The 23,528-nt window shown below is 43.0% G+C and overlaps 2 protein-coding genes across 3 annotated transcripts in view; both read left to right on the top strand.

Moving 5' to 3' along the window:
- Positions 1-5,325, top strand: part of LOC103468097 (protein tyrosine phosphatase non-receptor type 7) — an 88,638-nt gene extending 83,313 nt beyond the window's left edge. The window contains exon 11 of the mRNA XM_081609363.1: positions 5,089-5,325. Within this exon, the coding sequence (XP_081465489.1) occupies positions 5,089-5,166 (78 nt within the window). The 3' untranslated portion in view covers positions 5,167-5,325. The remainder of the gene's footprint in view (positions 1-5,088) is intronic.
- Positions 1-23,528, top strand: part of itpr3 (inositol 1,4,5-trisphosphate receptor, type 3) — a 69,350-nt gene that overhangs the window by 25,692 nt on the left and 20,130 nt on the right. For both annotated transcript variants that reach the window (XM_081609345.1, XM_081609344.1), the window contains exons 6-34: positions 2,269-2,367; positions 2,616-2,699; positions 2,780-2,926; positions 3,447-3,542; positions 3,950-3,994; positions 4,068-4,210; positions 6,107-6,206; positions 6,279-6,439; positions 6,563-6,704; positions 7,129-7,293; positions 8,215-8,387; positions 8,528-8,647; positions 9,180-9,261; positions 9,773-9,888; positions 9,960-10,211; positions 11,535-11,679; positions 11,766-11,910; positions 12,281-12,483; positions 13,405-13,525; positions 13,606-13,660; positions 13,731-13,896; positions 15,956-16,114; positions 17,145-17,219; positions 17,677-17,796; positions 17,899-18,021; positions 21,160-21,360; positions 21,447-21,562; positions 22,266-22,401; positions 22,468-22,593. In XM_081609345.1, coding sequence (XP_081465471.1) covers positions 2,269-2,367; positions 2,616-2,699; positions 2,780-2,926; positions 3,447-3,542; positions 3,950-3,994; positions 4,068-4,210; positions 6,107-6,206; positions 6,279-6,439; positions 6,563-6,704; positions 7,129-7,293; positions 8,215-8,387; positions 8,528-8,647; positions 9,180-9,261; positions 9,773-9,888; positions 9,960-10,211; positions 11,535-11,679; positions 11,766-11,910; positions 12,281-12,483; positions 13,405-13,525; positions 13,606-13,660; positions 13,731-13,896; positions 15,956-16,114; positions 17,145-17,219; positions 17,677-17,796; positions 17,899-18,021; positions 21,160-21,360; positions 21,447-21,562; positions 22,266-22,401; positions 22,468-22,593 — 3,816 coding nt within the window. The remainder of the gene's footprint in view (positions 1-2,268; positions 2,368-2,615; positions 2,700-2,779; positions 2,927-3,446; positions 3,543-3,949; positions 3,995-4,067; positions 4,211-6,106; positions 6,207-6,278; positions 6,440-6,562; positions 6,705-7,128; positions 7,294-8,214; positions 8,388-8,527; positions 8,648-9,179; positions 9,262-9,772; positions 9,889-9,959; positions 10,212-11,534; positions 11,680-11,765; positions 11,911-12,280; positions 12,484-13,404; positions 13,526-13,605; positions 13,661-13,730; positions 13,897-15,955; positions 16,115-17,144; positions 17,220-17,676; positions 17,797-17,898; positions 18,022-21,159; positions 21,361-21,446; positions 21,563-22,265; positions 22,402-22,467; positions 22,594-23,528) is intronic.

The following is a 23,528-nucleotide window of genomic DNA, read 5'->3' as shown; positions in this document are numbered from 1 at the left end:
GTGACCTTTACATGACCTCTACGTGGCCTCCACATGACCTTTACATGACCTCTATGTGACCTTTACATGACCTCTACGTGGCCTCCACATGACCTTTACAGGACCTCTACGTGACCTTTACATGACCTCTACGTGGCCTCTACATGACCTCCATGGGACCTTTACATGACCTCAACATGACCTTTACATGACCTCTACGTGACCTTTACATGGCCGCTACATGACCTCTACATGACCTTTACATGACCTCTACGTGGCCTCCACATGACCTTTACATGACCTCTATGTGACCTTTACATGACCTCTACGTGACCTTTACATGACCTCTACGTGGCCTCTACATGACCTTTACATGACCTCCATGGGACCTTTACACGACCTCAACATGACCTTTACATGACCTCTACGTGACCTTTACATGGCCGCTACGTGACCTTTACATGACCTTTACATGACCTCTACGTGACCTTTACATGGCTGCTACGTGACCTTTACATGACCTCTACAAGACCTTTACATGACCTCTACGTGACCTTTACATGGCCGCTACGTGACCTTTACATGACCTCCACATGACCTTTACAGGACCTCTACGTGACCTTTACATGACCTCTACGTGGCCTCCACATGACCTTTACATGACCTCCATGTGACCTTTACATGACCTCAACATGACCTTTACAAGACCTTTACATGACCTCTACGTGACCTTTATATGACCTCTACGTGACCTCCACATGACCTTTACAGGACCTCTACGTGACCTTTACATGACCTCTACATGGCCTCAACATGACCTCTACGTGACCTTTACATGGCCGCTACGTGACCTTTACATGACCTTTACATGACCTCTACGTGACCTTTACATGGCTGCTACGTGACCTTTACATGACCTCTACAAGACCTTTACATGACCTCTACGTGACCTTTACATGGCCGCTACGTGACCTTTACATGACCTCCACATGACCTTTACAGGACCTCTACGTGACCTTTACATGACCTCTACGTGGCCTCCACATGACCTTTACATGACCTCCATGTGACCTTTACATGACCTCAACATGACCTTTACAAGACCTTTACATGACCTCTACGTGACCTTTACATGACCTCTACGTGACCTTTACATGACCTCTACGTGACCTTTACATGGCCGCTACGTGACCTTTACATGACCTTTACATGGCTGCTACGTGACCTTTACATGACCTCTACAAGACCTTTACATGACCTCTACAAGACCTTTACATGGCCGCTACGTGACCTTTACATGACCTCCACATGACCTTTACAGGACCTCTACGTGACCTTTACATGACCTCTACGTGGCCTCCACATGACCTTTACATGACCTCCATGTGACCTTTACATGACCTCAACATGACCTTTACAAGACCTTTACATGACCTCTACGTGACCTTTATATGACCTCTACGTGACCTCCACATGACCTTTACAGGACCTCTACGTGACCTTTACATGACCTCTACATGGCCTCTACATGACCTTTACATGACCTCCATGGGACCTTTACATGACCTTTACAAGACCTTTACATGACCTCTACGTGACCTCCACATGACCTTTACGTGACCTCCACATGACCTTTACGTGACCTCTACATGACGGCTACTGCTGACTCGTGGTTTACTCCGTCGGTTTATGAAGATTCATTAAATATTAGCAGCAAAATATTCTCAGAAATGAAAAAAAAATGCATCAAATATGAAACGTTTTTGTTTCAGTGAAACAAAATATAAAAGTTTTCAAAAATACTTCAGAAAATTGATTCGTTATAAAACTGTCATAAAGCATAAATTTAATTTGATTAAAACTAGAATTTTTTAGTACATAAGCTTTATAAACAGACACGTTGAATTTTTATTTAACTTTTACTGACTGTTTAAAATATTCTAATATTTTAAATAAAAATAACTATTTATTAAAACTGTTGATGATCTCCAGACATTCAGAAAAGTTTTTTTTTTAATTTGTGCAGCATCACATTTAACATTTATTTTATTTATTCTCAGAATTTACTTAAAATAAAAAGAAAATGATCACACATTTGAATTTAATTTTCCTCTTAATGCAAAGACAGGATTTCAATCTGAGCTTTTTTTCCAGTTTTACATATAAAACTGTCATTTTATGTGATTTTTAGCTTGATGTTGTTTTTCCTTTCCAACCTGCTGAAGTTTAACAACGTTCAGTTTCATTCAGACATCAGAGAACATTTGAAGTCTGATTAATGTGCTGCAGGTGGTTGTGGGGGATAAAGTCATCATGAACCCGGTGAACGCCGGCCAGCCGCTTCACGCCTCCAGCTACGAGCTCAGCGACCATCCAGGCTGCAAGGAGGTGAGACGGCAGGAAGACGGAAAATCAGAGAAACATACAAAAACACAAAATATGAGGAACGATCTGAGACTCGGACTGAACTCAAACCGAACCGAGCGACAAAACGAGACAAAATGAGTCCAATAAAGAGACAAACAGAAGCTAAATGTCTAAAGAAGATAAAAAAATAACAGTAAACATAACATGTAAGGATAAAAACATCATTTCCTCAAGCTGCTGCTCTGACGTGTGTCTTCCTCCCCCTGCAGGTCAACTCTGTGAACTGCAACACGAGCTGGAAGATCAACCTGTTCATGATGTTCAGCGACCACCGAGAGGAGGTCCTGAAAGGAGTGAGTCAGCACAGGGCCAGCTCACCTGTCTGCAGAAATGAACCCTGGGAAACGTAGTTTTAACCCCGGCTGTCTCCCAGGGCGACGTCGTCCGATTGTTTCACGCCGAGCAGGAGAAGTTTCTGACCTGCGACGAGTACAAGAGCAAGCTGCACGTCTTCCTGAGGACGACTCTGAGGCAGTCGGCCACGTCGGCGACCAGCTCCAACGCCCTGTGGGAGGTCGAGGTACACACACACACACACACACACACACACACACACACACACCACAAGCTGGTATTTCTACACAAATGAAGTTTCCATTGACAGAAATCATTTTATTTACTGAATCTCTCTTTGACCTTTACTGGTCTGTTCCAATCCTAATTTACATCGTCCCTCTAAACCTGACCTTTGACCCTAAACACTGCAGCAGGACCAGGCTTTGGTCCCATAAGGTTAGTAAATGCAACAGAAACAGATAAACACACAGAGGAGAAGATGAAGAATAAAATATGCACAGTGTTCTTTTGTGATTTTATTTTTTTTAAACAAAAAAATGGAATGATTAGAAATCACACAGTTTGTTTTTTGACGTTTGGAGGAGAATCTCAGGGAGCAGTGAGTCGGCGGTGAGGTGTGCGGCAGACAGGTCGACTAAAGATGGAGGACAGAAGGAGACAAATTTACAGAAACAAGAAGCAAACACCCCCTCTGACTCACCTTCCACCTGTAAGCGCTCTCTGTGTCCTGATTGGTCCGTCAGGTCGTCCACCATGACCCCTGCCGCGGGGGGGCGGGGCATTGGAACAGCCTGTACAGGTTCAAACACCTGGCCACAGGAAACTACCTGGCTGCCGAGGTAACCACCATGTTTCTGTTTAATTCTTCTCTCTGCAGCATGTCTGCGTAGTTTTATGGATAAACTTTAATTTACTTTAGAAACAACAACGCTACTTTAATGGTAATTATGACGTTATTAATGAATTCAGCTGACAAAAATCTATATTGAGTATTATTTTTATTCTATTTGTAGAAAGATTTTCACACAATTATTTGTAATATTCTGCTAAAAAAAAGATTACAGTGCTGGGATTTAACTAGGTCAGAAGTTAAATTTGTGCAAATCAGGGAAATTAGGTCATTATGTTAAAATCTGTTTAGAGGAGTCCCACAGGGGCGACCCAAGACTTTTGCACAGCAGCAGGTGTTTTACTCCTCAGTGCTGCTGGATGGAGAAATCCTTGGAAACAACTGTTGTTGTTGCAGGAGAACCCGGGGTACAAAGGGGACAACCCGGAGCTGTCGTCCTCGGTGAGTTTCCTCTCCTCACCACCAGGGGGCGAAGCCGAGTGAAACAGACTCTGGGAGGTTTGTGTTTCTGCAGATGGACGCCAGCCGCAGCAGCAAGCGTTTCCATGGCGAACGGATCAAGTACAAGCTGGTGGTGGTTCCCCACGGCAACGACATCGCCTCGCTGTTCGAGCTCGACCCGACGACCCTGCAGAAAACCGACTCCTTCGTCCCGCGGTGAGGAACTTCCTGCTGCTGTTTCACAATAAAAGTCCAGACACGTTTCAAATCAAAGCTGAATTTATCTCTGCTTGAAAAAAAAATATTTTCAGCTTCACTTTAAGTGTTTGTTGAACAAATCTGATCTGAAGGCAAAAAGCACCAATTAATATCTCAGTTTCCCATACAGAGCACATATGGAGGACGATTCCTGACAAAATTCTATTTAAAAATAAATACATGTGCCAAATTAACAAAACAAGAACCATTGGAGTTTTCTCACGCTTTGTAATCTGTAAATAAATTGATAAACAAGAAAACAGACGTGAAAACGTATTAAATTAATGACCGATTTAAAAAGTGCCAACAAATTAAAAAACAACTAAATAAGTTCTGAACATGGGAAAAAAACAGAAAAACTAAAACAATGTGGCAGTAAATGAAAATGATTAAGTAAATTCAGAATGTGAATAAAATTTGAAAAAATAAATCATGAAATGAAAAAGGAAATTAATAAAACGATCAGATAGGAAATAAAATGGAAAATTGAAGCGATACTGTGGAATCAGTACTGTTGAAAATTAGACCTTTTTTGGATTATTTGGAACATTAATTACTTTATCAAATAATTTATTTATTTTCATATGTATTGTCAGTTTTGGCAGCAAATCTTTGTCATCAGTAAATGTGGGCAGTTATCTCTACGAGCACATAACACCAGTTTTAAAGTCCCTACACTGGCTCCCTGTAGCTCAGAGGATAGACTTTAAAATACTGATGTTAGTTTATAAATCTCTGAACGGTTTAGCACCACAATACCTTAAAGATCTGTTATTACTGTACCAACCATCTAGACCCCTCAGATCTTCTGGTTCTGGTCTGCTCTGCATCCCCAGAACCAGAACCAGACGAGGAGAAGCAGCATTCAGTTTCTACGCACCACAGATTTGGAACAAACTTCCAGAAAACTGTAAAACAGCTGAAACACTGAGAGCCTTTAAATCTCAACTTAAAACCCACCTGTTTAGAGTTGCTTATGGCTAAATTAGGGTTAGAGTGCGGGTTTTGATGTCTTCCATGTTTTTATGTCTTTAATGTTTTTAATTTTTTTCTTCTTTCTTTTATGTATGGGGAGGAAAATAAAAATAAAAAACGATAAAAATTAAAATAAAATAAAAATAAAATAAAACCAGTTAAAGTCCGCGGGAGGGCAGACTCCCCTAACTCTAAGTTAGTTAAATTCTGTGTGGGACGGCGGCGTCCCCTGCTAAAGGACGGCGGAGTCCTCTATGACATAGTTAAATTCCGCAAAGGACGGCGGGAGTTTGTTTTTTTATTTTTATTTTTTAAATTTCTCTCTTTCTCACTGTTTATTTCTGTTTTTATTTTAATTATGTAAAGCACTTTGAAATGCCTTGCTGCTGAAATGTGCTATACAAATAAAATTTGATTGATTGATTGATACGATGTTCTGAGCGTAAAGCTGAAAATGTCTCCACCAAGTGGTCAGAGGAGTGAACTGCAACCTGTCAAAACGACAGATTCAGATTCACAGTTAAGATCCAGTATTTTCTATACAGCGATAAAAACATCGCATTGTAAAGCAGAAATGTCTTTTAATAAAAAGTATTAATAATATCGGTTTAACGGTTATTTTAAACAAACCTGATGAACCCAATGACCTGAATATGACTAACAGGATTTAAATCAAAGTTTTCAGCTAAAATAATACCATGTTTATATGAGTTTATTATTTTACAGCATCTTTACTTCAGAAGGAAACAAACTGGATCCAAAGTGTGTCATAATGACGAAATCTGGACGCTTTTTATTGAAACCCTGGTGAATGTCGCCTCGTTTCTGGCTCAGAGAAAAGCTGAATATGGAAATGTTTTCATGTTTTTGTTCCTTCAGGAACTCTTACGTCCGGCTCAGACATCTGTGCACCAACACCTGGATCCAGAGCACCAACGTTCCCATCGACATCGACGAGGAGCGGCCCATCAGGCTCATGGTGCGTCCGGCAGAAAGCCCAGATGAATGAGTCCCTGTCTCTGCTGAGTGAACATGGTGAGTCTCCCTGCAGCTGGGAACCTGCCCCACCAAGGAGGACAAGGAGGCCTTCGCCATCGTTTCCGTTCCTGTCATGGAGATCCGCGACCTGGACTTCGCCAACGACGCCAGCGCCATGCTGGCCACCGTAGTGGACCAGTTCAACTCCGGCTTCATCAGCCAGAACGACCGCCGGTAATCCAATCCAAAGCCGAGTCCAATCCCAAACTAAGTCCGACCCGAAGCCGCCGGTTCCGACCCGAAGCTACCGCCTGTCAGTGGCGGTGAGGGTTTCATCGTGGTGTTTCTTGTCCTCAGATTCGCCATCAAGCTGCTGGAAGACGTGGTTTTCTTCGTGGCCGACGTGGCCAACAGCGGCCAGCCGGTTCTGGACGTGGTCATGTCCAAACCCAACCGGGAGCGGCAGAAGCTGATGAGAGAGCAGAACATCCTGAAGCAGGTTGGATCCCTAAAGTCTGATTAAACAGGCCAGCAAACTTCTAGACAGGCTTTTCTCTAATAACTTACTGTCCCGGGCCGAAACCGGGCCAAAGGGAACTTCAGTCTGAACCCAGATGAACTGCAGAATCTAACATATAAAAACCAGGACTAGGAGTTTAACTTGTTGATTTTGGTTAATTAATTACATAGATTTTAATGCAATGAGTTGTATTTTTCTTTTACATATAAAAAATCACAAGCTGGAACCTTTTCTAGTCGTGTGTTTCTGGTACGGCAGTAAATCTGACGCACAAGCTGCATCCGCTAACAGCAGCCATGAAGGTGCTTCTCTCGGCTCACTGAGGGTTAATTTCTGCTTAACAGGAGTTGACCTTTGTGGTCGCTGTGATTGCTGCTGTGATTGCTGCTGTGTCTGTGTCCAGATCTTCGGCATCCTGAAGGCTCCCTTTAAGGACCGCGGTGAGGACGAGGGCCCGCTGCTGCGCCTGGAGGAGCTGGCCGACCAGAAGAACGCTCCGTACCAGTACATGCTGCGGCTCTGCTACCGGGTGCTGAGGCACTCGCAGGAGGACTACCGCAAGAACCAGGTCGGTTCTGGGCTCAACCAGCAGGTAGATCAGGTGGATCAGGTGGATCAGGTAGATCAGGTAATAATAATAATAATAATAATACATTTTATTTCAAAGGCGCCTTTCTGGCACTCAAGGACACCGTACAATAGTAAAAAACTGTGACAGAAACAAATAAAATGTAACAAGTAAAAGTAGATAAAAATAAATAAAACAAAACAAAACAAAGGTAGATCAGGTAGATCAGGTGGATCAGGTGGATCAGGTAGATCAGGTGGATCAGGTGAATCAGGTGAATCAGGTAGATCAGGTAGATCAGGTCGATCAGGTAGATCAGGTGGATCAGGTGGATCAGGTGGATCAGGTGGATCGTTTACCTGCTGTAAGTGAGTGTTAGATCGTTTACTAGTGAAGTTAATCCACTTTAATTCAAAACTATCCTGAATATTTACATTTGAGTAAAATTATTTCAGCTCCAAAAGCAGGAAGTGGACTACAGCGCAGGGCATTCTGGGTAAATACAACCAGAGCTAACATGCTAGCCTAGTGCTAGCAGCAGAAATGGCTCCTGGTCTTTAGCCTACAGAGAAATCCTCCAACCGCTAAAATCCTCCATCTTGTTTCCATCTGGTGAAGAAGGAAGTTGCTCTCAGCGTCTTCAGAGGTTTTTGTGTCGTTTCCTTCAGTGGTTCTTGGTGCAGCGCCCCCACAGGCCAGGAGGGGAACAGGTTGCTCAGAGGGTTTGGTTGGTTTGACTCAAACCATGCAACCTGCTATTCAGTGGTAGCAGATTGGCTTTTTATCCATAATATTTGCAGCCTGATTGTATAAAGATCTGATGTGTTTGGTTACCTGGGCAAAGCAATACGGAAAGAAAAGAAACCTCAGAAATGTTTGTAAATGGGAAACGATGGACATCATGTCTGACTGCTTCTGCAGGAACACATAGCGAAGCAGTTCGGAGTGATGCAGAGTCAGATCGGCTACGACATTCTGGCGGAGGACACCATCACCGCTCTCCTCCACAACAACCGCAAGCTGCTGGAGAAACACATCACCAAGACGGAGGTGGAGACGTTCGTCAGCCTGGTGCGCAAGAACCGGGAGCCCCGGTACGTCTGGCAGGGAGCTGCTCTGAGTTCACCTTCATCTGCCACAGACAACTAGAAAACCACTGCTGGGGCGTGTGTGTGTGTGTGTGTGTGTGTGTGTGTGTGTGTGTGTGTGTGTGTGTGTGTGTGTGTGTGTGCAGGTTTCTGGACTACCTCTCTGATCTGTGTGTGTCCAACAACGTGGCCATCCCCGTCACCCAGGAGCTGATCTGTAAATGTGTGCTGGACCCCAAGAACCAGGACATCCTCATCAAGACGGAGTGAGTAAAAAATGCTCTTATTTTGAAAGAGTTGATACTGTCTCTGCTGTAACTTTAAAGATGCACATTTAAACAGATCAGATCTGTAATTAGATTTAGATTAAAATCCAGATTTATCAGTTTAACATGTTTACATCATAAAACCTAAGAAAACAATTTGATTGGATAAGAAGAAACTGCTGTAAGTCCAATGTAAGATATAAAATAATTGTTCTAACATGATCAGTCCTCCAGCAGCGGCCCTTCCACTGGCCAGCAGGGGGCAGCATACAGATCATAACAGAACTAATGATACTGATATTTATCAGTTTTAAAACTAGACATGCACTGAATTTATGCCCATAATTTTGCTGTTATGTTTGATAACTTTCTGAAACCCAAAAGGCAACAAGACGGAATAAAAACCAGGTTTTTATTTCGCTCCAGTTTTATTTATCAGATTGACATGTTAGAAGTAACGACTGTCGTCAGCCGATGCTGATCCCGCTAACCCGTTCCTCTCAGTAAAACCATTTCCTGTTTCTGCTTTGAGGCGGCGGGTCCCAAAAGAGGCTCATCCTGTAGCCGTTCCGGGGGAATACCTGGGAATGGACGAGTTCGGAGACGAGGATGAGGTAGAGCGCCGAGCGGGCCGAGGCCGAGCCACTGACCGGAGGAACCGTCAGCGGCTCTCAGCACCAAATTCTGTCCAATTCTGCACATTTTACCTTTTTCATACAATATCAGGAGAACATGAAAAAATGCAAATGAACTAATAATTAATTCCCCTTTTTTTAGAAAAGAAAAGAAACATTTAATGTCTAAAAGTCAACAACAGCTTTCCTTTACTGAACTCTTCTGCAGCTAAAGAACATCAGTAGGGCTGAGCTGGGGATTAATTATTGATTAACTGATTAATAATTGGAAACTAAATTTACAAACTTTTAACTGAGTGAAGTTTTATTTTATTTTAAATCCAAAGTGTTGATATTTTTTATGTAGTTTTTGCTTAATTTGTGCTCTGAGTGTTTTATTCTTTCATCAAATGGTATTTTTTGAGTCTATATTCTATCTAATCTATTAATCAGTTACTAAATTAGTTGCTAATTATTTTAGTTAACGATTAATCGCGATTAATCGTTTCAGGTCTGGCTGATGTGGACGGATAAAACCAACGAGAAGCAGGATAAGAGCATCCGACAGCTGGCCCAGGAAGCCAGACAAGGAAACGCTCACGATGAAAACGTCCTCACCTACTACAGGTAGAGCTCAGCCTAGAAATCTCTTCCAGACGTCACCTGCAGAGCCGTTCGTAAACCTGGCCGTCCCGCAGGTACCAGCTGAAGCTCTTTGCTCGGATGTGTCTGGACCGCCAGTACCTGGCCATAGATGAGATATCCAAGCAGCTGGACGTGGAGCTCATCTTCCTCTGCATGATGGACGAGGCGCTGCCCTTTGACCTCCGGGCGTCTTTCTGCCGCCTCATGCTGCACGCACACGTAGACCGAGACCCTCAGGAACTCGTGACGCCGGTGAAGTTCGCCCGACTCTGGACCGAGATCCCGACCTCCATCACCATCAAGGAGTCAGTAGATCTTAATGTTTCGCTAAACGTATGAATACTTTTGGACTGCAAACTAAAATACATTTTTTAAGTTTTAAATATTTATCAGGAGCTAAAAGGTTTATGGAAATAAAACTATAAAAAATGATCTTATTTTACTGACAGCGAAAGAATGCAGCACACAACAAAACACTAAAGACGAAAATATATTTTCACCTGAAAGTGGTGATGATGATGATGATGATGATGATGATGATGATATGTTCTTGGAAGCATATAGTTTTAATCCAAATCAAGAAATGATCCAACATCTGATCCAGCAAAATAAAATAAAAAACATTGAAGCATAAAGTTTTCTAGAGGTTCAGGAGCCATTTTGGTTCCATTTGGATCCTTTCAGATTCATCAGATTTTATTCTGAGGATCTTTTTCCCACTTATATCTGGACACAACTTCTTACTCCATCGAGTATTTGTTTTTGTAATCGTCATCGTTTCAAAGTTTTCAGGAGACAAAAATACTAAGAACTGTCATAAATCACACCAGTGTGACGGAGACAATGGGAGCACTGGGAGCAGCGATCGTCTCCTGCATTGGTTTGTTTACAAATGATTAGGAAACGAAACCAAGTGAAAAAATGAAATCAGGTGTTGGTCCAGACCAAACAGAGAAAATCATTCCCTGGAGCAAAAACATCATATAAAGATTATTCAGATCGTATAAAAATCATACAGATCGTATAAAGATCATCCAGATCGTACAAAGATCATACAGATCGTATAAAGATCATCCAGATCGTACAAAGATCATACAGATCGTATAAAGATCATCCAGATCGTATAAAGATCATCCAGATCGTACAAAGATCATCCAGATCGTATAAAGATCACCCAGATCGTACAAAGATCATCCAGATCGTACAAAGATCATCCAGATCGTACAAAGATCATCCAGATCGTACAAAGATCATCCAGATCGTATAAAGATCACCCAGATCGTACAAAGATCATCCAGATTGTGTAAAGATCATCCAGATTGTGTAAAGATCATCCAGATCGTACAAAGATCATCCAGATCGTACAAAGATCATCGAGATCGTACAAAGATCATACAGATCGTACAAAGATCATACAGATCGTATAAAGATCATCCAGATCGTACAAAGATCATCCAGATCGTATAAAGATCATCCAGATCGTATAAAGATCATCCAGATCGTACAAAGATCATCCAGATCGTATAAAGATCATCCAGATCGTATAAAGATCATCCAGATCGTATAAAGATCATCCAGATCGTACAAAGATCAGTTTTTGCTTCATCAGTGTCTCGTTTCGTCCTCAGTTATGATTCCAACCTGGACGACAGCAGAGACAACAAGAAGAACCGTTTTGCGAACACCATGGTGTTCATGGAGGAGTACCTGAACAACGTCCTGAACGATGAGCATCCGTTCCACGACGAGGAAAAAAACAAACTCACATACGAGGTATTTCTGTCCTCTTCCCGTTGCTACAGCGATCAGAGTCCCTCCGGCCGCTCTCTTCACCCGCTCTGTCCTCCCTCTTCATGCAGGTGGTGAGTTTAGCCAGACATTTGATCTACTTTGGTTTCTACAGTTTCTTTGAGCTGCTCAGACTCACCAGGACTCTGCTGGGCATCATTGACTGCAAACCGAACCCTGGACTCGCCAGCATTCAATTTCAGGAGGAAAGCTCAGGTACGACCCCGTTAGGGGACGGATGGACTCGTTAGAGGACGGATGGACCCGTTAGAGGACGAATGGACCCGTTAGAGGACGGATGGACTCGTTAGAGGACGGATGGACTCTGTCCACCTTATGGAAGCTGAAACTTCTACTGGGGCTTAAAGAGATAGTCTGGATTTTTAAATTATGGTTCTGGGAGTGTTTTGTACCTGAAGTCCACCTGGCTAACCTTTAGCCTACCAAGGGTTAGCATTGCTTTGCTTTTCTACAAACTCGCAGCATTGTGGCGTCTGTAGACCTCAGCTAAAGGAAACGTTGCTGTCAGCACCTGAGCAGAACTCCAGGCTGGTGCATCAGAGCTGACTGTGGTTTGTGTGCACAGGGAGGAACGTCAGGCGCACCTTCCATGGGATGGGCCAGATCATGACCACCATGGTCCTCAACCGGAGGCAGTCCACGTTCAGCGGCGCCGGTCCAAGGGGGCCCGGGTTTGTGCTGGAGGGACAGAGAGGCAGCAAAGATTGCATCGACAACCTGGATCTGACGGTGATGGACACCAAGCTGAAGATCCTGGAGATTTTACAGGTCAGGAAAGTATTTATGTAAATGCAGATCAGTTCACTAATGATGAGCAGCGCTAACGATCTGCACCAACACAATGTTTAGCTGAAGCTAATGCTAAACATCAGCCATGTTGATGCTCACACGTGCTCTGACGTAGTATATCGCCCTCTACAGGATAAACATGTCATTACACTTCTACTTGTATGATTTGTGCTTCAGGAAGTGAACAAACTTTTCACTCACCTTTATAGTTGTTGAGTTTTGCTCATTTGGTTGCTGCTTTAGCCAAAGTGACAGCAGTAGGACAGGAAGCACACGACATGTCAGTGTAGTTATTAGTTATATATTGTATATATGCAAGTCATGAATAGTTACAATTTTTAACTTGTAAATTTTATTTTTTTACATAGAAAAGTCTCAAGCTGGAACCTTTGTATTTGTGCGTTTCTGGTACGCCAGTAAATCTGACGCACAAGCTACATCCGCTAACAGCGGCGATGGAAGCGGCTCCTCTGGTCCCACTGGGCTTAATTTCTGCTTCTAAACGATCTGATGCTGGAAAAGACTGTTGTTGTGTTCAAGTTGTGATAAAAGGGCTTAGCCTGTTAGCAAGGCCATGCTAGCCTAAAATAGCATCTCAATGCTAAACATGTAGCAGCTAATGCTAATGTCACGTTTCTACAGTTGTAAAAAATCTCCATGAACGATCAGAGAAACTCTGGAAAGAAGAACTTTCCTCCAATCTGATGATTGAAAAACCTGAAGATTAAACTGTAAACTGACTGTTGAGCTCTGACGTCTGTTTATTCAACAATTTAAGCCGTTTTGATTTGAAAACGTTGCTTACATATAGTTTTATATTAAAATGTTATCAATTACAGACATTGGCTAAGTATTTTAGTGATATTGTTCATATCGGTATCTGGCTGTCGCCCTCCTCAGTTCATCCTGAACGTGCGGCTGGACTACCGTCTGTCCTTCCTGCTCTCCGTCTTCAAGAAGGAGTTTCTGGACGTTTATCCCATGGCTGAAGCTGACGCCACCACCAGCGTGGAACAAGCAGGTGAGAGTTTGAAACACTTTGTTAAAATGTTTGAGGTTTTCCGTCTTTTCTGTGAGTGTTGACCTCTTCTCCTCCTTCAGCCACAGTCAACCTGCAGCAGATCGGCGACCAGGCGGAGGCCATGTTTGGAGTCGGGTATGTGCGGTCGGCCATGTTGGCCTGCTGCTTCCAGAGGGCCGCAGGCTGAGGAGTTGTGTCTGTGCAGGAAGACGAACAGCATCCTGGAAGTGGACGACGAAGGAGGCCGGATGTTCCTGCGGGTGCTGATCCATCTGACGATGCACAACTACGCCCCTCTGGTGTCCGGAGCGCTGCAGCTGCTCTTCAGGCACTTCAGCCAGAGGCAGGAAGTGCTGCACACCTTCAAACAGGTGAGAGCAGGAAAACCCGACGGGTTCCTGCTGACTCACGGACTAAATCTAGACTAAACCTAGATTAAAGCTGGATTAAATCTGAACTAAATCTAGACTAAATCTGAACTACATCTAGATTAAATCTGAACTAAATCTGAATTAAGTCTGGATTAAAGATGGATTAAATCTTAACTAAATCTAGACTAAATCTGAACTATATCTAGATTAAATTTGAACTAAATCTAGATTAAATTTGAACTAAATCTAGATTAAATCTACTAAATCTAGATTAAATCTGAACTAAATCTGAACTAAGTCTGGATTAAAGCTGGATTAAATCTGAACTAAATCTAGACTAAATCTGAACTACATCTAGACTAAATCTGAACTAAATCTAGATTAAATCAACTAAATCTGTATTAAATCTAGATTAAAGCTGGATTAAATCTGAACTAAATCTAGACTAAATCTGAACTACATCTAGACTAAATCTGAACTAAATCTAGATTAAATCTGAACTAAATCTAGATTAAATCTGGACTAAATCTGAACTAAGTCTGGATTAAAGCTGGATTAAATCTGGACTAAATCTGAACTAAATCTAGATTAAATCTGAACTAAATCTAGATTAAATCTGAACTAAATCTTGATTAAATCTGGACTAAATCTATATTAAATCTGGACTAAATCTGAACTAAATCTGAACTAAGTCTGGATTAAATCTGAACTAAATCTGAACTAAATCTAGACTAAATCTGAACTACATCTAGACTAAATCTGAACTAAATCTAGATTAAATCTGAACTAAATCTAGATTAAATCTGAACTAAATCTGAACTAAATCTAGACTAAATCTAGATTAAATCTGAACTAAATCTAGATTAAATCTGGACTAAATCTGAACTAAATCTGAACTAAGTCTGGATTAAATCTGAACTAAATCTGAACTAAATCTAGACTAAATCTGGACTAAATCTGAACTAAATCTAGATTAAATCAACTAAATCTAGATTAAATCTGGACTAAATCTGAACTAAGTCTGGATTAAATCTGAACTAAATCTAGACTAAATCTGAACTACATCTAGACTAAATCTGAACTAAATCTAGATTAAATCTGAACTAAATCTAGATTAAATCTGAACTAAATCTGAACTAAATCTAGACTAAATCTAGATTAAATCTGAACTAAATCTAGATTAAATCTGGACTAAATCTGAACTAAATCTGAACTAAGTCTGGATTAAATCTGAACTAAATCTGAACTAAATCTAGACTAAATCTGGACTAAATCTGAACTAAATCTAGATTAAATCAACTAAATCTAGATTAAATCTGGACTAAATCTGAACTAAGTCTGGATTAAATCTGAACTAAATCTGAACTAAATCTAGACTAAATCTGAACTAAGTCTGGATTAAATCTGAACTAAATCTAGATTAAATCTGAATTAAATCTGCACTCTAAGGTGGAAAAAGAACAAAAATTAAAACATATTTTTACTCATCAGATCTAATTTCAAGTGTAAAATATTAACCCCAGCTGCAGTAAAACTTCAGGTTTTTAAAAAACGTATAAACTACAGACACACAAGTTATTTATTTTTCACCTCTGATTATTTCAGCGCAACATCAGCTGAAAGAAAATCATTAAATATGCTTCTAAAATCTTAAAATAGGAACATTTTGAGTAATTTTTCAACATGATTGTATTTCAGTTAATTGTTTGAACCGACCTGAAAATACTCTTTTCACTTTTCAGCTTCTCTAAAGATAAAAACTCAGATTTAAATAAATAAGATTCAAAAGGAAAATTACAAACTTATAAAAATAGTTTTTTGTTGTTTGTCTCAAACAGGAACATGTTTATTTCATAAAACCTTTTTCCACCAAGAAATAGAAAATAAAAGCCCAACAGGAAGTCATAATTTAGAGTTTCAGAGTCGCAATGTGAATTTATATCTCATGATTGTGACTTTTATTCTCATAATTACAATTTAACACTCAGTTCTGACTTCCTGTTGGGCTTTCAGCTGCTGCGACCTCTGGTTGAACCCTGGAGTTTGTTGGTGTTTCCAGGTGCAGCTGCTGATCTCAACGCTGGACGTGGAAAACTACAAGCTGATTAAAGCCGACCTGGATCGCCTCCGCACGCTGGTGGAGAAGTCGGAGCTGTGGGTGGAGAAGAAGAGCTCGGGTGGAGGAGACGGGAAGAAGGACAAGAAGGAGAAGGTGGAGGTGAGAAACGACAAATTAAAATCTGGTTCATGTTGAACGATATTAATGACCTGCAGCTGCAAACTGCAGGGCGATGTTTGCTCTGCAAAACAATCTGACTCAGAAAGAACCTCTAAAACGTCAAAGGAAATCAAAACGACCATCATCAGCTTTAATAAAGCATCTAACATGAACCTCTGGCAGGGTTGGGGTTGGGGTTGGGTTTGGGGTTAGGGTTAGGGTTAGGGGGTTAAGGTTAGGCTGCAGGCAGACCGAAGCCTTCCTCCTCAGGCTGCTGCTGTCTGCCCATCGCTGAGCCGCCGTCTCCTTCCTGCTTGTTTGTGAAATGAAGCTCAATGTTCTGACATTTCATCTGAAAATCAAACTTTTAAAACAAAATGTTTGGATGTTACAGAAACACAAAAACAACTAGATGTTAAAATGTGATGAAAGGTGGAATTATTTCTTAGGGAAAATCAGGATTTTTACTTTTGTTTGATTAAAAATAAGCCAGATATTTATAATATAATATTATACTTTACCAGAGGAGTGTAGTAAAATTCAGAGAAGTTGTTTTAAAGTCCTACTGACACTTAGATGATGAGGAAGAATTTTTTAAATCTCATTATTTTAATTATGTATTCTCTTATTTTTATGACTTTACTGTTTTATTTTAATTCTTTGTACATGTATTATGATTTTATTCTATTTTTTATAACTATTCTAGTTTTTTTACAACTTTAATCTTGTGTTTTTTCATATTTTTATGAGTTTAGCCTCATATTATGACTTTATTCTCATATTTTTATGACTTTTAATACTTTATTACTGTTTCGACTTTATTCTCATATTTTTACATTTACATTATTCTGTCCTTATTCATGTATTTTTACAACTTAATTGTCATAATTAATTTTTTTATCCTGCCTCTGATGAATCTGACCAACCAGGTCAGTCTGGGGGTTTCAGGGTTTCTGTCATTTCATGCAAAAGCAAATCAAACGTGAATCCGTCCTCAATCACAACCTGCCGAACCTTCTGCGTCCTGCAGGGGGCGTCAGAGGACCCATCGCCCAAGAAGGAGAAGCTGCAGAAAGGAAACGAGAACTACCAGAACGTCAAAGAGGTGAGAACCTTCTCTTCTGTCAGCCAATCAGAGAGGGCGATGCTGGGAGGCGCATTTCCATCGATCGTAGAATCAATATGTAATCAATATATGATATGGAAATGTTGAAATGACATCGAAAGTTAATCCAACTTTAATCTGCAGATCAATAATTTTAATTAAAAAAGTCAAAGAATGATTTTCCTTTTGTAAAAATAAAATGTAACTAATTTTTAACAAAGTTTGAGCTGAGATTAAAGCTTTAGATAAATCCGTGTTTCACTTTTATGATCATAAATTTACTGAGGATTATTTTTTTAGGATTATTTTTATAGGATTATTTAGCAATGATTATATTTTGTGGATCATTTTTTTCTAACTATTGATATTTTTTTGTATTATTGTTTATTGCTGGTTTATTTCTGCTCATATTTTGTGGATGATGTTTTCTGGGTCTCATTTCTTCTCTCCTCCTCAGATTCTGGAGCGGCTGAATAAAATGTGCAGCTCTGGAGTCTGGAAGAAGCAGCAGCGGCTGCTGAAGAACATGGGGGCTCATAAAGTCATGCTGGACCTGCTGCAGGTTTCCTACGACAAGGTGAGGCGGGCCGGACCGCCAAAATAAAAGCACAGAGGCGTGGATTATTCAGGAGGAGGAGTTCCTGTCTACAAATCCAACTTTTTCTTCCTGTCTGTGCAGAACGACGTGAAGATGCAGGAGATCATCAAATACACTCACATGTTTCTGCAGAAGTTCTGCATGGGGAACCAGGAGAACCAGGCGCTGCTGCACAAGAACCTCAACCTGTTCCTCAACCCCGGGGTGCGCTCCGCCGGACCTGCCTTCACAAGCATTCAGCATCGCAGCGCAGATTTTAGCTGATTGTGACAGCAGCATTTCCATCTGCAGGAATTGGTCAAAAAGATTTCCACACAGCTCTAAATTCAAACTATAGTCCAGTGGTTCTTAACCTGGGTTCAAACAAAACCCCAGGGGTTCGGCGGAGCCTCTGCCGGTGGTAAAGACACACTTGTGTAAAGTTGTGATGACGCCCCGCTTTGCCATCACTTGCTGCAGAGGATCACGTTACATAGCTTAGCCAATCAGAGGATCACGTTACATTGCTTAGCCAATCAGAGGATCACGTTACATTGCTGAGCCAATCAGAGGATCACGTTACATTGCTTAGCCAATCAGAGGATCACGTTACATTACTTAGCCAATCAGTGGATCACGTTACATTGCTTAGCCAATCAGAGGATCACGTTACATTGCTTAGCCAATCAGAGGATCACGAATCAGAGGATCACGTTACATTGCTTAGCCAATCAGAGGATCACGTTACATTGCTTAGCCAATCAGAGGATCACGTTACATTGCTTAGCCAATCAGAGGATCACGTTACATTGCTTAGCCAATCAGAGGATCACGTTACATTGCTTAGCCAATCAGAGGATCACGTTACATTGCTTAGCCAATCAGAGGATCACGTTACATTGCTTAGCCAATCAGAGGATCACGTTACATTGCTTAGCCAATCAGAGGATCACGTTACATTACTTAGCCAATCAGTGGATCACGTTACATTGCTTAGCCAATCAGAGGATCACGTTACATTACTTAGCCAATCAGTGGATCACGTTACATTGCTTAGCCAATCAGAGGATCACGTTACATTACTTAGCCAATCAGTGGATCACGTTACATTGCTTAGCCAATCAGAGGATCACGTTACATTACTTAGCCAATCAGTGGATCACGTTACATTGCTTAGCCAATCAGAGGATCACGTTACATTACTTAGCCAATCAGTGGATCACGTTACATTGCTTAGCCAATCAGAGGATCACGTTACATTGCTTAGCCAATCAGAGGATCACGTTACATTGCTTAGCCAATCAGAGGATCACGTTACATTGCTTAGCCAATCAGAGGATCACGTTACATTACTTAGCCAATCAGTGGATCACGTTACATTGCTTAGCCAATCAGAGCTGCGGAGGAGCCCTGATTGGAGGAGTTTCTCTCTCTGCAGGGATTTGAACTTTTGTCTTTATTTACTTCAGCAAAGCTCACAGTTTTTACCAAACTCTGTAGCTTTCTGTGAACTTCTAAATCTGCTCCTTAGTCGCATCTTTCCGGGGTTGGTCCTGCCTCTAGTGGCGTGGGGGAGGTAACACAACTAATATAATTACATTACTAAATCAGAATACCGCAAAGTATTTGTTATTTATTATTAATTTTTCATTCTCTTAAGAATGTAGAGCTAATTAAATGATCTAAAGACCTTAAAATGGTTCCAGTTTCTCTCGATGGCCAACCTGTTGAAACTGTGGCAGATTTTTAAAACCTCTGGTCGTTACTGGACAGTCAGCTGAAAACACTGAGTATAGTTTGAAGAACTGATCTCAGAGACTCTACCTTTAAGAAGACTTGGTGACCATGGGGTGACCCAACTAGGCTCTAGTTGGGTCACCCCTATGTCTTGAATTTGGGTTAAAAAATCATATTTTATTTATCACTGCAGGAGGGTTCAGTGAGTCCACATATGAAACTGGTGGGTTCGGTTCCTGAAAAAAGGTTAAGAACCACTGAAAGAGACCAAAAATGAACCGAATGATTTAAAGACTCAACACGAGGATTTTGTGGATTTTACACTTTAAATATTCTGTTTTCAAACTTTCTCCTGAGTTTATTTTTATAAAAGTCATGGATGGATGAAAATTAGCAGAGAGTTGATAAAAGATCTCAGTTTGAAATGAGCTGCAGCAAAAACAAGAGCAAAAAAATCTAAAGACAAAAAAAACTTCCTGCTTTTTGTCTTTCATGATTTGGATGGAAATGAATTTCATAGAGCTGCAGGTTCTGGTTCTGGTTCTGGTTCTGGTTCTGACTGACTGACTCTGGTTCTGGTTCTGACTCTGGTTCTGGTTCTGGTTCCGACTCTGACTCTGGTTCTGGTTCTGGTTCCGACTCTGACTCTGGTTCTGACTCTGGTTCTGGTTCCGACTCTGACTCTGACTCTGGTTCTGACTCTGACTCTGGTTCTGGTTCCGACTCTGGTTCTGGTTCCGACTCTGACTCTGGTTCTGGTTCTAACTCTGGTTCTGACTCTGACTCTGGTTCTGGTTCTGACTCTGGTTCTGGTCCCGACTCTGGTTCTGGTTCTGGTTCCGACTCTGACTCTGGTTCTGGTTCTGACTCTGGTTCTGGTTCTGACTCTGACTCTGGTTCTGACTCTGACTCTGGTTCTGGTTCTGACTCTGGTTCTGGTTCTGACTCTGGTTCTGGTTCTGACTCTGGTTCTGGTCCCGACTCTGGTTCTGGTCCTGACTCTGACTCTGGTTCTGGTTCTGGTTCTGACTCTGGTTCTGGTTCTGATCCTGACTCTGGTTCTGGTTCTGACTCTGGTTCTGGTTCTGGTTCTGGTTCTGATCCTGACTCTGGTTCTGGTTCTGGTTCTGACTCTGGTTCTGGTTCTGACTCTGGTTCTGGTTCTGGTTCTGACTCTGGTTCTGGTTCTGACTCTGGTTCTGGTTCTGGTCCTGACTCTGACTCTGGTTCTGGTTCTGACTCTGGTTCTGGTTCTGGTTCTGATCCTGACTCTGGTTCTGGTTCTGGTTCTGACTCTGGTTCTGGTTGTTTGGTGTCAGATGTTTGTGCTGCTATCGATTTAAAGGTATAAATAAGGTCAGAGGTCATCATCAATACCTTCAAAGCAAAAGCAGCACAAACATAGCAGAGCTGGTTGGGTTGACCTCTGACCCCTGGAATCTGACAGCGGGGAAAACAAAAAGTTTTCCTGCTCAAATATTTGACAGGAATCTTGTTAAATGTGGGCGCAGCATTGAGGAGGGGCTGGTTGACCTTTAACCTTTCATTAGCAGCCCTTTGCTGTTGTTCGGTCAGATTTGCGGACGTGTGTGATCTCCGCTCAGCTGTCGTTTCCTGCCGCTGCAGCTGCAGGAGGCCGAGACGGTGCAGCACATCTTCAGCAACAACTACCAGCTGTGCAGCGAGATCTCGGAGAGCGTGCTGCAGCACTTCATCCACTGCCTGGCCACGCACGGCCGCCACGTCCAGTACCTCAACTTCCTGCACACCATCATCAAGGCCGAGGGCAAGTACGTCAAGAAGTGCCAGGACATGATCATGACCGAGGTGAGGCGCCACGCCGCCGCCGCCGCCGTCGTCGCGCTGTGTCCGTGTTTCCATGGCGACCTCCTCACGCTGTCCCCGTGTCTCAGCTGACGAACGCCGGCGAGGACGTGGTCGTCTTCTACAACGACAAGGCGTCGTTCAACACCATGCTGGAGCTGATGGCCGAGAGCAGGGAGGGCGTCGGGGACGACAGCCCGCTCAGGTAACCACGGCAACCGCCCGCCCGCCGCCATCCAATCAGACGCTCCCGTTTCCGGGGTTTATTTATCCCGCACAAGACGTCTACATTCAAAATGCACCAGTCGGGTTTTAGATCTTCCTCCTTGAATAAACAGAAAAATGATCCTGAGCAGCCAGTCGGTTCCAGACGGACCTGAAACTTCAACCATGAATGTCAAACGTTTGATTCCCTGCGTTTCCGTCGTCTAAATGCAGAATTCAGTCGCATTCTGGTCGTTTTCACCGCCTGGGACTGAAACCCATCATGAAACGTGTCACCGTTTCTCTCCTCCGTTCAGACGCTCCTCTAGTTTCTCTTCACGCCTGAAAGCGGCGCAGCGCACAGCAGCAGTTCGTTTTTCAAAATAAAGTCAATTTTGATATTTAATTTAATGTCAAACTGATTATGGTTAGGATAAATGTGCCAATATAAGCTATATTTATATTTATATGCATATATTTCTCACATGCTTTACATTTTTTGAAAAAAACCTTCACTGTGAAAGCTTGGGCTTTTATTTTGACGAGGCTTTGCGCTGCGATCAGTCGCGTGTAAAGGAAACACTGAAAACTGATTCATTATTAAAAGCATTCAGTGGATTATTTTCTGCAAATGAGTGATGTTATTGGAACCGGAGCTGTGGGAGCCTCCAGAACCTTTTGACCCGGTTCTGGTTCCTGAGCAGGTACCACATCTCTCTGGTGGAGCTGCTGGCCGCCTGCGCCGAGGGCAAGAACGTCTACACCGAGATCAAATGCACGTCGCTGCTGCCGCTGGAGGACGTGGTGCGGGTGGTGACGCACGAGGACTGCATCACCGAGGTGACCGGGTCGGGATCGGACCGGGGTCCGGTCCGGGTTCTGGGTCTCACCTGTGTCTGTCTGCAGGTGAAAATCGCCTACGTGAACTTTGTGAACCACTGCTACGTCGACACCGAGGTGGAGATGAAGGAGATCTACACGTCCAACCACATCTGGAAGCTGTTTGAGGATTTCACCGTGGACATGGCGCGGGTAAAACCGGGGCAGAACCAGGGGCAGAACCAGGGGGGAATAGGGGTAAAACCAGGACGGGGAATAAGGGTAAAACCAGGGGGGAACTGGGGCAGAAACGGGGGCAGAACCAGGGTAGAAACAGGGGCAAAACCGGGGGGGAACAGGGGCACAACCAGGGGGGAATCGGGGTAAAATCGGGGCAGAAACGGGCAAAACTAGGAGGGGGGGGACTGGGGCAAAACCAGAGAGGAAACCGGGGTAAAACCGGGTGGGGAAACCGGGGCAGAACCAGGGGGGAAACGGGTGAAACCAGGGGGGAACCGGGGCAAAACCAGGGGGGAACAGGGGTACAACCAGGGGGGAACAGGGGTACAACCAGGGGGGAACAGGGGTAAAATCGGGGCAGAAACAGGGGCAAAACCAGGGGGGAATAGGGGTAAAACCAGGACGGGGAATAAGGGTAAAACCAGGGGGGAACTGGGGCAGAAACGGGGGCAGAACCAGGGTAGAAACAGGGGCAACACCGGGGGGCAACAGGGGTACAACCAGGGGAGAACCGGGGTAAAATCAGGGCAGAACCAGGGGAGAGACCAGGGCAGAAACGGGGGCAAAACCGGGGGGGAACCGGGGCAAAACCAGGGGGGAACAGGGGTACAACCAGGGGGGAATCGGGGTAAAATTGGGGCAGAACCAGGGGAGACACCAGGGCAGAAACGGGGGCAAAACCGGGGGGGAACCGGGGCAAATCCAGGGGGAACAGGGGTACAACCAGGGGGGAATCGGGGTAAAATCTGGGCAGAAACGGGCAAAACTAGGAGGGGGGGGGGACTGGGGCAAAACCAGAGAGGAAACCGGGGTAAAACCGGGTGGGGAAACCGGGGCAGAACCAGGGGGGAAACGGGTGAAACCAGGGGGGAACCGGGGCAAAACCAGGGGGAACACAGGGGTAAAAC

Source organism: Poecilia reticulata, chromosome 7 (assembly GCF_904066995.2).
Source record: "Poecilia reticulata chromosome 7, P_reticulata-male-v2, whole genome shotgun sequence".
NCBI lineage: Eukaryota > Metazoa > Chordata > Actinopteri > Cyprinodontiformes > Poeciliidae > Poecilia > Poecilia reticulata.
Note: the sequence above shows the minus strand (reverse complement) of the source record. Positions and strands in the feature narration are given on the sequence as shown.